The following is a 12282-nucleotide window of genomic DNA, read 5'->3' as shown; positions in this document are numbered from 1 at the left end:
GACATGTATCATTTCCTGTTTCCAGTATAAAGTTAAGTGGGCTTATTTTGTATACTAATTGCTAAAATAATATATTGTAATGGACTGTTCTAGTCTTCTGACCACTAAAGGTGCTCTTCAGTTTTTGCGAGCTAACATCTCATACGCATTGGAGAGTATTTTGGGGTTCAGTATCTTGCTCAAGGACAGTTTAACATGCAGAATGGAGGAGCCAGGGATTGAACCCCCACTCATCTGATTAGCAGACAACCCGCTCTACCTCCAGAGCCACAGTGACTTGTGACAGTTCAGCATGTAGTAGACGTGAAATCAAATTTAAGTGTGTTATGCTAAAAGCATCTAATGTAGCCCAGAGTTATGAGCCTCAACGTAGATGAGGAGCTCACTTCCTGCTTTTTGGCTGACTTTTTTATGCCTTTATTGGATAACACAGTTGAAGGATGACTTGCAGCAAAGGGCTGTGTGCCGAAATCGAACCCATTCTGCTGCATCAAGGATCTGACCCCAAAACATGGGACATGTGCCCCACCCCACGGGCACCTCAGATCACTTTTTTCCAACTGAACGCACCCAGATTTTCAATTTTCAGACTTGTAGTCTTCAGCTGATGCTGACTCAAGTGACGTTACTTGAGGCAGTGTATTAGACTACTTGTGTCGCCTCACAGCATGAAGGTTCCGGGGTTCGAACCTCATCTGGGTCTTCCCGCGTCTGCGTGGTTCTCCAGCTTCCTCCCACCGTCCAAAGACATGCACTTAATAGGTGAATTGGTGACTAAATTGCCCGTAGGTGTGAATGTGAATGACTGTCCCTGTGTGCCCTGTGATAAACTGGCGACTTGTCCAGTTGGGTGTACCCTGCCTGTTGCCCAAAGTCAGCTGGGATTGGCTTCAGCCCCCCTGGGAAAATGGATGGATATAATCTAATTAAGTTTTTTTTCCAGTCTTCAACAATAATTTTAACTTTTGTGTTATTTAGAATAACTAGCATAGTTTTAGTCAGGTGTATTTTTGACTGTTTATGTAGGAAATGTAAAGCAAACCTTTAGTTTAGTCGCTGTGAGTTAAGTCACGCTTTTATTGCTCAGGACAGACCGGAGAGAGGAAGCTGGCCACAGTACAGACAAATAAAGTGATGCAGCTGCTGAAATGCATCGTTACTCTACAAAATACTTGATTCCAGTCAACAAAATGTTCTTTATTTATGCCTATTATTTCAGACAAAACAGGAGCCAACTACGTCCAGCCCCACCCTGAAACCGCAGAACGAATACAGTACTTTTGTTCCTTCTTGTTATGAGATTGTCTCATAACAAAATACACACTTGCATCACAGTCTTAAGCGTTCACACACTCACACACACAGACTATGCACTCACAGTCAAAGAGTAACTGACCTCATGAAATTAAAAGTAGAACAGAAAAAAAAAAACATTTAAGCACACATGAGCGGTTCTGTTGAAAGAAGAAATACGTCCCCACGCCATTTCTGTTTTTATTCAAAACTCAATTAAAAATCAACTTCATTCTTAATTCGGTTTTCCTTTTATTTTCCAATTTACATCAATTAGAAGTGTAACAAAATAAAAACAAAAATGATCATAATAAAATTAATTCAAAAAAATGTACACGCCCTCACACACACAGAGACAACCCACCCTGGTTTGTTTTTGAGCAACCGTCCTTGGAGTCCCGCGTTCAGCTTTTTCGGGGGGTCTGGACTCCAGAGGAGGCCTCCAAAGTAGCCCCTTGTCTCCCGTCTTAACCCGACTGCACCCCTCCTCCAGGGTGGAGTGTGAGTGTGTTGTGTGAGGCTAGTGGGAATTAGGGTTGGGGGTGGGGCAGCGTTTGGTGGAAACTGAATTACAGAAACTCATAGCACCTTCTGAAGAGAGAGCAACCCAAAGCAAAGATGGCCATTCAGCCCTAGATCCACCTGAAAGCTAATTTTTGGTCAGCTCAGATTTTAAACTCAACATTTTCACTTTGTTTTTCAGCGTGAGGTAGCTTTAAACAATCTGGATGACTACAATAAAAAAGTAGAACAAATTTCCCTCAAATTCTTCAAAACAAATTATTATTATTATTATTTTTTTTTTTTTGGATGAGAACTGGGCCTTCCTCTGATGGGCAGTCAAGGGGTACAGGACATTGAAACATACATCCCAAATGAAACCTCACTTTCCAAAAAGTGTTGGTGTGCATATAGACACATGTACACACATAATGTGGAAATATATATAAAACCATCTGGTTGTTTATAAACACAGACTTTTACAACAATAGAACCAAGGATTTATAATACACAGTAAAGGTTTTGCTCCCGCTCACGATGGACAGGCCTGGAGCACCTGGATTGGATTTTACTTACTGAGAATATTTTATTTTTGTCTACACTGATTCAAAATGCCGTATTTGTGTGTCAGGAGGGAAACAGGGAGGGAGGTGGAGTAGGACTGGTACAGAGGTTGTGCGGCTGTTCTGTAGTGGAAAGGGGGCTTGTTTTACTTACAAAGAAAACCCGTCCAGTCCTACCTCAACTCTGCCCATTCAGGTTAGACAATAAATAAGTGACATCAAGTCATGTTTCTGTTCTCCATAACTTGTTCGCTTGGTCCCTCTTCCTCCTGGCTCTGACTCATTCCCGTCAACAGTCGGCCATGGGAAACATGACTGGATCTCAGGAAGCGGGTTGACAGAGAATGCTGGTGTGATGTACAGATATTGCCGGTGCCCTTCAGTGCTAACATCCAGGGAGTACAACTTGGAGAGCACTTCGTTGTGAGAGAAAAAGTATCAATTTTCTTTTATAATTTCCAGTCTTCTTTATTGTGGAAGTGTGTGTGTAATGTTTCATGGTTGAGTTTATTTATTTCCTGTGTTTTTTGGGGGGCCATTGTGATATTCCACTTTACAAGAAGCAGACTGCGCCTACATCCACACCAAACTCCTGATCCGCTCCTCCGATGTCCATAGGAGCAATGTCCACGATTGGCAGACGGGAGGTTTTCTGTGTTTTGTACTCAAAGACAGTCTTGCCCCACCGGCCTGTATGTTTCTGTTGGTTGAGAGTAGAGAAATGCGTTAACATACAACAACAATCAGACACATAAAAAAAACTAAAGAGAGATTTTTTTCTAGCTCTGTTTTGCAGCTGTCTGCCCTCACCTTGCAGCCATCCTCCAACACGCCGAATGTGAAGCGACTGTTGCCCTCTGCCCGGATCTCCACATCGTTGGAGCCCTGCAGCAGCAAAGCCTTCTTCAGGTTGCCTGTGGCCTGATCCATGTAGGCAACGCTGTTCTTGCAGTGGTAAGTGAGGTTCTGGGATGCTTCAGTGGACAGAAGCCTCAAGAAATTCAGCTGGACAGTGGCAGCGCTGGCAGCAGGACCATCCTGAGCGTAGCTGAACTGTACAATCAGAGGAGAGGATGGGGAATTGATTAACATGTTAAATCTTTTAAGATGAGTTGTTAAGCGCTGCACTGTAAAAGTAAACTCACGTGGAATCCTCCATTCATGGTCTCTCCGAACCAGATATGTTTGCGGTCCTTGCTTTTGCTGGTCCACCAGTTCTTCTGTGGCACCTTGGCAATGCTTGGGTAGACACAGGTCTCTCCAGTCTCCATGTTACAGAACACCTTGACGGCATCGGCTGTGCTGCCAAGGTTGGGATCAACAAAGTAGTCACCTGGAGAGATGAGAAAAGTGGGTTAATGAGGAGTGACGCCTGAAATAGACAAATTTGTTGAATGGCTCATACCAATATCAAATTTCTATAATATATATACGTAGAGCAGAGTGTCATCAGCATATGATCGAATGGGAGCCCAAGGTAACCAACAACACTGAAATTCAACACTTGGATCCAGAAGTACCATGTCTTATTCAGAGTTTACATTAATAAAACATATTCACACAAACAGGTCTATTCGTTTAAGTTTTAACATGGCTGATTAGATTTTGGCGTTGGGTGGAGTGATGCCAGGAGAAGTCACCAAAGTCTATGTGCTCAGGGAAATGTCAAGTCAATCAGACCATCGGTCTGTAGATGTCCAGACTGTCTACAGACTCTTGGCCATCATTTTGACAAAGTGAGATTATAAGCAGCTCTCTTTTCACCCAGAGTGTAACCCAAATAATTGGTAACAACCAGTTCTCCCTACTTACCGCTCTTCCACTCAGGGTGGCACAGTTTCAGGTCTCTGCAGGTGCGAGCAGGGTTCTTCTGGGTGCCGTCAGGGCTGCGCAGGTTCTCGATCTGGTTGTTGAGGGACTTGAGTGTGGAGTCGACCTCCACGTCGTGCTGTCTCAGGGAGCTGGAGGCCTCATCAGCCCTCATGTACCTAAGAGGATCAGGGGACTTCTCAGTCTGACCCAGACCGGCGAAGGCAGACATGTCGATGCCAGGACCGGGAGGACCAGGAGGACCAGGAGGTCCAGCGTTACCAGGAGGACCCTGAAGGAAAGCAAAATCAGGGAATAGATCAGAGAGGCACTGAAAAAGTACAGTATATAGTATTTCATTTTTAAGACATGTTACGTACAGCAGGACCAGCTTCTCCAGAACGTCCACGAGGTCCAGGGGGTCCAATGGGGCCAGCCTGTCCATTTGATCCGTCTTTGCCTGCAGGTCCAGCTGGTCCAGGTGGTCCCTACAGAGATAGTAGAGTGTTAAAAGTAAATACTAACATGTAAATATGAAACCAGACTTTATTTTTCTGTTCAAAGCAAAGAGTTTTCTTTATTTCAGATCCATCATGTAGTCTGAATAGGAACAAAGAATCTGATAAAGAAATTCAAATGTACCAGCAGTTTCTCTCCATTACGCCAACCACCTTCAGACCCTTTGCCTTATTATGCATGAAGATTATTTGTATGGTGACATTTCCCTTCATTTTTCTTATCGTGCCCAGTGCTTAGCTAATCTAGAATAGATATTGAAGTCAATTTCCGATCTCAGCAGGAGTGGTTTCACAAATTGTGGCTCCCTGTCGGTCTGCCTCTTTTTCCTCATAGAGAGTAATTACAAAATGCCTCAGCTGCCCATCTTATCAGAGCAGCGGGTAATTAAAGAACGTGGCCTTCCCTGTCCCCGTCTTCGTCAGGTTATTGGAGAATTACAAAAAGACTAACCTGTGCCCTTAATTAACATCACATATCTAGGATGTTAAAGCTGCAGGAATGAAATGGATTGAGAGTTTTCTTCTCTTTCTTTCACTCTTTGCTTTTGCTCAGTTTTCTCACCTTGGGTCCATTTGGTCCTGCAGGTCCGGAAGCTCCAGCATCTCCAGCGGGACCCTGTCAGGACAAAGATAAGGACAGGTTGGTTAGCAGAACGGACAGATGGAAAATTGTGCTGCATGGATGAACTATTAGATTTGGATTACTTACGGGAGGTCCGGGCAGACCCTGCAGACCAGTGAATCCACGGTGACCCTTCTGTCCTCTCTCTCCAGTCTCACCAGCCTCTCCCTTGTCTCCACGTGGTCCTTGGGGTCCCTGGAGGTTTAAAACATATTAAAATGCATGGCTGCATATGTGTACCACCTTTAGTGACCTAAATCTAAGAAACTTAATGGTATTGTTGCAGTTGCAGATGATTATACTCACAGCCATTCCTCTAGCGCCAGCGGGTCCAGATGGTCCTGCAGGTCCTTGAGCACCCTAAAGAAAGAAACAATAGTGTCGGCACTTCCTTATGCTAACATTACACATATGAATCAGAGTCTGGACCCTTTATGCCTTTGCCGGTCCCTACAGTGTGCTGTGTTACTTACAGACTCTCCTCTGTCTCCCTGCTTGCCAAGGGGTCCAACAGGTCCGGGGGCACCAGGGGCACCAGGAGCTCCAGGGGCGCCAGCAGGGCCGGTGTTACCACGCTCTCCCTAAATGAGGACACAAGGTGATGACTCATGATAACAACTGAAAACTAGCTGATCTAGTAGATTTCTGTCAAGCTGTGTGATTCAGATTTTCATGCAAGGATGAAGTCTGACCTTGACTCCAGGAGCTCCATCTCTACCAGGAGGTCCATCTGATCCAGGGGTGCCCTAAAATACAGAAACATCTTTAATGATGTGGCATTCATTTGATTTAAAAGATCAACATGACAGTATTATATCCTAAGTATAGTGAAAATGTGTCTTGACATTGTGATTTCAAACATATTGTGTAGTTCTGACCTCTCTTCCAGTCTCTCCAGCAGGTCCAGTAAGTCCAGGGGGTCCAACAGGTCCAGGAGGTCCACGGTCGCCAGAAGAACCAGAAGCTCCTTGTTTACCAGGCTCTCCCTAAACACAAAGAAAATATTAGCCATTCATTTCAGCAGCTCCTTTGACACTGAAGGCACAGAATAATTGTGTACTGGTAAGAAAAATCTAAGACAAATTTACAGTAAGATTAAGTTCTATTTGACGAATCAGTAAAAATAGATGATGTTTTTAGTTTACATGGAAACTAAAGTACTTATATTTGTACATCTATTGACAACAGGACTTACAGAAGGTCCAGGGAGACCAGGGAAGCCTCTCTCTCCACGCTGTCCAGGCAAACCAACAATACCACGAGATCCACCTAGACCCTGAGGACCTGAAGGACCATCAGCACCCTACAGAGTCAGGAAAGAGAAGTTGTGAAATGTTCTTGTGTACAGACCATCTTCACATGTGAGTAAGGTGTATGTTTCATTCAGTTTATTTCTAAATAAGAGGATGATATAGCAGGTGACTGAGGCTGGATGTCTTCAGAGACAGGCACTCATGGGTTCTTGTGGGGTGAAAAATCAAACTCACAGGTGGTCCATCCTCTCCAGGCTCTCCCTTCTCTCCTGGTGTGCCAGCAGGTCCACGGAGTCCAGTGTCTCCCTGTCTTCCGGGGGGTCCGGCATCACCACGAGCACCCTTTGGTCCATCTTTACCAACGCTTCCAGCAGGACCAGCAGGGCCAGGGTTACCCTGTGATGGAAAGCAAGAGAATTTCAGTGTGTAAGAGCAGAAACACACTCACAAATCATTAAATTAATTTCCCTCCTTGGTATTTGGTATTAATGAAACACTCACATTAGGGCCAGGAGATCCAACTCTGCCAGCAGCACCAGGGAAACCAGTAGCACCCTGTCAAAGATAAAAATAATTCAGTAAACAAACCCAACCTGTGATATATCCATCACTCTCTCATCAATAATTAAGGTGTAGGATGTTATGAGGAAGGATTCAGCAAAGATAAATTAGGCATCTCATTTCACAGAGGTCTGATCTGTGGAACATCTCTTGTCCCTGTATGTGAATATACCAAAGTAAAAAAAAAAAAAAAAAAAAACTTTACACACACATGTCACCTCCATAAAATGGAAAACAAACTTGTTTTTCTAGTCAAAATGTTTGCAGTGAAAAAAGTCTGCTATGCAGCGAATATAGGCCAGAGCTGATTGTGCAGTTCTCCGCCTGTGTATTCATCTGACGTCATCTTTTTTCTCTTAGGTGCTGAGGTTTTCCCTCATCTAAGGATGAGTCTGAAACTTTTGCCGCTGTGCGCCTGTAAAGCCCAATGACACGCTGCACAGTGTGTGATATTGGGTCATACAAAATAAATGTCAGGTCATACACATGGAGTCACTGTTGTCTGATGGATGACCTGCTCATCAGAGGCATCCCTGCAGCAATCCTTACTGTTAGAGCTCACTTTGTTGTAACTTTGCTAATGTTAATAGACCTTTATAAACATTATTAACTTCTGGGCAGCACAGAGATGCAGTGGTTAGCACGGTTGCCTCACTGTCGCCTGGTTTGAACTGGGGCCCTTTCTGTGTGGAGTATGCATGTTCTCCCTGTGTGGCTGCATCCCACATAGACATGTACTTATTAGGCTAATTGGTCACTCTAAATTGCCCGTAGGTGTGTTTGTCTCCTGATTGTTTGTCTCTGTGTGTCCACCCTGTGGTGAACAGCAATTTGTCCAGTGTGTACCAATGTCAGCTGATAAGGATAAGCAGTTACAGGAAATTAACTTGTAATGGACTTAATTTTATTTACTGTATGTATTATATCAAACTCAGCTACCCTCGATATGGTGATGGTAAAGTTGTGATGACAGACAAGCCTTCATCAAATGACTGCTTTATTACTTTATCACACAACACAAAGAAGAAGATGATTTAAAGCACTGATGGATTATCAAAATATTTGGCAATTAATTACCTGAGGATCGATTTATCAATTAATCAACTAAACGTTTCAGCTCTAAACTCCTTGACTCACGCACATAAAGATTGTTGACTTATAATTTGTTTCACTCTGATAAAAATGCACTGTATATGTCGTGTAATGCATATAGTCTGTATCTGAAGAGTATTGTGCGATGGACTGTAGTAAAAATAGGAGATACTTACAGGAGCTCCCTGAGCACCACGTGCTCCTTTAGGTCCAGTTACACCAGTAGGTCCCTTAAAAAGAGGAACAATGATTAATCATGTTGATATTACACAACAGTGACTTTAAAGAACCATAAATCTGACCTAAAATATATAGATCTGGTTCTAGGACTTACCACGGGTCCAGGAGCTCCAGATGGTCCCTGAGGTCCGGGAGCACCACCTTCTCCCTTCTGTCCAGTCTCACCAAGCTCTCCCTTAGCACCAGGCTGACCATCTGCACCCTGGATATTTTAAACAGAACATGAATATTGACAGAACGTTGATGAAAAAGAAAAATTAATTAACCATTTATGAATGTATCGTGGTAACATTACTTACAGGAGGTCCAGCAAAGCCAGCAGGACCAGGAGGACCAACCTCACCACGGTCACCCTGCAAGAAGACAGAAGAGAGTGTAGGTTAGGACAAGCTGAGATGAGATATCGATTGATACTGTTTTTATGATCAGTTAGCACTATGTTTAGAACACTCCCAAACATTTACAAGAATATTAAACATTAATAAGTAACAACAGAGGGACAATGTTTAATGATAAAGTTGATAAATAAGATGAATAAATATGTAGTACATCTCAGAAGAATGTGAAATCCTGTCATCATCCTATTCGTCTTACATATTCACAACCACTTTTGCTCTTACTCATTGCAGACAACCTTGAAAGTGACAACAGTAGCACCAGTCCTTGTCTGATTGTAAGCATCGATTCAAGTCATATAAAAACAGTTTTTCAAAGGTCAAACAGCTTCTTTTACATTATGAATTGAAAGAGGAAAAAAAACTCATAGTCCTGTCTCATGTGAGTTTATGATGTCTCTACACAGCTAAGTGACCCCCTTGTTATTGTAATGCTATTCATTTGTGAGAAAATGCATCATACTCTATCCAGGGAAAGCTGTTTCATTTGAAATCTTCTGTCTGCAGCTAGATATTTTATTAAGAAGGGGATTCATTATTACAGTCCCAGACACACACCAGAACCAGCTGATCAACTCTGCTGTGTACTGGTTACTGTGCATATGACAAAAAGAGGTACTTACAGGAGCACCACGAGCGCCAGAAGCACCAGTAGGGCCAACAAGTCCAGTCTCACCCTGGATAGATGGAGAGAGAGAACCAGTTAGTCAAACCAACCAAAATAACAAACGAACTGTACAAAAGTTAATACACACACACATCAGTGACATCTAGTTACATCCAGACTCAACTGATAATATTTCTCTTGAACAATCTAAAGGGTAACACAGTTTTTCTCACCTTGGCACCGTTGGGTCCAGATGGGCCAGGAGGACCAATGGGACCAGTCAAACCCTGAGGGAAGAGAAGGATGGAGAGATTAGAGGAAGGGAAAAGAGTTTGGATGTGATTGAATGTTTTTTTTTTATGACTGTTGAACTCACTCTAGCACCGTCCTTTCCAGGAGCTCCCTCAGGTCCTTTCTGTCCGTTGTCACCCTGTAGGACAAAGAGGATGGATGCATGTTAATTGCACAGGAAGATAAAATTACATTACATTACATTTTCTTCATTAAATGTACCTTTTCATTCATGATATTCATAATATTAAAATAAGTGTCCATTTGGACTACTTCTAAAGAAATCTCTTCACTCACTCTGTCTCCCTTGGGTCCTGGGATACCACCAGTTCCTCTCTCTCCGGGCATACCCTGCAGGCCAGGGGGTCCCTGGGGTCCACCAGCACCAGCTGGTCCAATGGCTCCCTGAGTTAGAGTTGGAAAATAACTGGTCAGTCAAATTATTTCATGTCTACTAGTTTCCTATGAACTAACTGAGCCTGAGTGAGGACACAGTACGTCATAATAAATGACACAATACGTCATAATTTCTCAGAAAAGGCAGTTTCTTGTTCAACACATTCAGATTTCTTCATATTTAAATTAATCAATTTCAGTTCCAAGATTCAGTACCACTCTTACGTCCATACAGTAAATATGAAGCTACAGGCTGCAGCAAGGGGAAACATCTATCCTGGCTTTGCTCTCTGAAATGTAATAAAATTTGCCTACCAGCACATCTAAAGCTCACTGAGTCACATGCCATATGTTGTTTATTTAATCCCTACACAAATCAGTGTGAGTGTTAAAAACATCGTGTTTTACAGGGGCTTATGTGACGGACTATCTCTTGGCTGGTCACAGTAACTTCCTGGAGTCTGGTTGGCACTGTGAGGTTGCCAGGCAACCAGCAGAGACTCCAGGAAGTCAGCCATCCGTATCAATAAAATCCTAAGTGATAGAAAGATAAATAATCATGCTGTTCTTTTTATCATTAAATTGGATAGATACAAACATAAATCCAACTGACTCAGATTTGGTTCTTTTAAGCTGCACATTGGGAATTTGTAAATGCAGTCGTATAGCTTTAGATTAAGATGATGCATTGATCAGTAAGAAAGGCAGCTAAGCAGCTATTTGAATCTAACCACAAAATCTGTCTCAAAGTCATCCACTGACCTTGGGTCCATCACTTCCGGGTGTTCCAGGAAGTCCACGAGGTCCCTGAAGACCCTGAGCACCAGCACCACCCCTCTCTCCGGGGAAACCACGTTCTCCCTGTTAGAAAACAGAAGACACCGATTAATAGGAAAAAAAATGAGAAACTGTATATTGTACATGTATGAACCATGTGTCACGGGCTATGTGTGTATTACATGAAGCTTTAACATGGAAACTCACTCTAGGTCCAACAGCACCAGGAGCTCCGCCCTCTCCAGGAACTCCCTGCAGAAGAAAAGACACAGTTTTATTTCTGTTTTATTTATTATTTCACATCTGAACATCTGTATTATAACACTTCTGTTTAGCTTTCATTGTCAGTCCTAGTATAAATAGCCAAGATGAATAATATTACGACTAAATATAACTTTAATACAGAATGTTTCAATGTGACAGGAGTCATTTTTCTGGGCTCAGAAATGAAATACAAAAAGTAAGATTAGATTTAGGTTCGTACCCTTAGCAAACAGACAAAGAATATTTTATTACTCCCAAAGGGATACCACCATCTGTCGAGTAGGTGGTACTGTACACACTCTAGGATACTTAGTTTGATTCCAGAAGGTTGTTACAGATGCAACAAATCCCAAGTAACAGGTAAACACTCACCTGGTCTCCAGGTTTTCCAGACTCTCCAGGGGCACCAGCTGGTCCAGGCAGACCCTGTCCAACAACAGCAAAGGGATTAATTACATGATATCTGTAAATATAGACTAGGACATTACATATAGGGCTGCTGCTGTTTCCCTGAATAAATGACTCTAGGGTGATTATATGTGCAACACTTTGCAGTAGGTAGTTTGAACTTTGGAGAGATTGTATTCAATGTTTTGTTTTCCAGGATGGTGTGTGTGTGTGCTATGAGAAAATAAACTCACCTGGAAGCCAGAAGGTCCGGGCTGTCCTTGTTCACCTCTCTCTCCAGCAGGTCCCTATGATAGACCCAAACACAGGTGATGAGTCGAGGACAAGCAGCAAGTGAAAACAGCTGAGTGATCGATGTATCTCCGAAATACTCACAGCAGGGCCAGAAGGTCCACCAGGTCCAGTCTCACCATCTTTTCCAGGCAGACCCTGTTCAGAGAAGAGAATTCAAATAATTAAAAAGTGATCTGGAGACAAAAAATGATTAATCTATTTGGGATGATGGGATATAACGTAAAGTATTAATGTAGAAAATGTACTCACTCTCAGTCCAGGACGACCCACAAGACCCTTCTCTCCTGGTTTTCCAGGTTCGCCCTGTTGAAGAGAAATCACAGTAAATGATCCACAGAGAGTCTCTTTAGTTGGAGGTAAATGAGTAGTAGTAATACTTGTATCACTGATTTGTCCAA

The 12282-nt window shown here is 42.8% G+C and overlaps 1 protein-coding gene across 6 annotated transcripts in view; it reads right to left on the bottom strand.

Moving 5' to 3' along the window:
* Nucleotides 1-1480: 1480 nt before the first annotated feature.
* col2a1a (collagen, type II, alpha 1a) overlaps nucleotides 1481-12282 on the bottom strand; it is a 28538-nt gene continuing 17736 nt past the window's right edge. For all 6 annotated transcript variants that reach the window (XM_027277269.1, XM_027277268.1, XM_027277266.1 and 3 more), the window contains 27 exons: nucleotides 12134-12187; nucleotides 11966-12019; nucleotides 11824-11877; nucleotides 11555-11608; nucleotides 11126-11170; nucleotides 10904-11002; nucleotides 10043-10150; nucleotides 9831-9884; nucleotides 9688-9741; nucleotides 9471-9524; nucleotides 8752-8805; nucleotides 8547-8654; nucleotides 8389-8442; nucleotides 7061-7114; nucleotides 6794-6955; nucleotides 6502-6609; nucleotides 6185-6292; nucleotides 5999-6052; nucleotides 5780-5887; nucleotides 5613-5666; nucleotides 5394-5501; nucleotides 5247-5300; nucleotides 4547-4654; nucleotides 4170-4458; nucleotides 3503-3690; nucleotides 3168-3410; nucleotides 1481-3057 (listed from right to left, as the gene is read on the bottom strand). In XM_027277269.1, the coding sequence (XP_027133070.1) occupies nucleotides 2911-3057; nucleotides 3168-3410; nucleotides 3503-3690; nucleotides 4170-4458; nucleotides 4547-4654; nucleotides 5247-5300; nucleotides 5394-5501; nucleotides 5613-5666; nucleotides 5780-5887; nucleotides 5999-6052; nucleotides 6185-6292; nucleotides 6502-6609; nucleotides 6794-6955; nucleotides 7061-7114; nucleotides 8389-8442; nucleotides 8547-8654; nucleotides 8752-8805; nucleotides 9471-9524; nucleotides 9688-9741; nucleotides 9831-9884; nucleotides 10043-10150; nucleotides 10904-11002; nucleotides 11126-11170; nucleotides 11555-11608; nucleotides 11824-11877; nucleotides 11966-12019; nucleotides 12134-12187 (2631 nt within the window). In that variant the 3' untranslated portion in view covers nucleotides 1481-2910. The remainder of the gene's footprint in view (nucleotides 3058-3167; nucleotides 3411-3502; nucleotides 3691-4169; nucleotides 4459-4546; nucleotides 4655-5246; nucleotides 5301-5393; nucleotides 5502-5612; nucleotides 5667-5779; nucleotides 5888-5998; nucleotides 6053-6184; nucleotides 6293-6501; nucleotides 6610-6793; nucleotides 6956-7060; nucleotides 7115-8388; nucleotides 8443-8546; nucleotides 8655-8751; nucleotides 8806-9470; nucleotides 9525-9687; nucleotides 9742-9830; nucleotides 9885-10042; nucleotides 10151-10903; nucleotides 11003-11125; nucleotides 11171-11554; nucleotides 11609-11823; nucleotides 11878-11965; nucleotides 12020-12133; nucleotides 12188-12282) is intronic.

This window comes from Larimichthys crocea, unplaced genomic scaffold (assembly GCF_000972845.2).
Source record: "Larimichthys crocea isolate SSNF unplaced genomic scaffold, L_crocea_2.0 scaffold97, whole genome shotgun sequence".
NCBI lineage: Eukaryota > Metazoa > Chordata > Actinopteri > Sciaenidae > Larimichthys > Larimichthys crocea.
The sequence above is the reverse complement of the archived record's forward strand: the minus strand, read 5'-3'. Positions and strand labels throughout refer to the sequence as shown.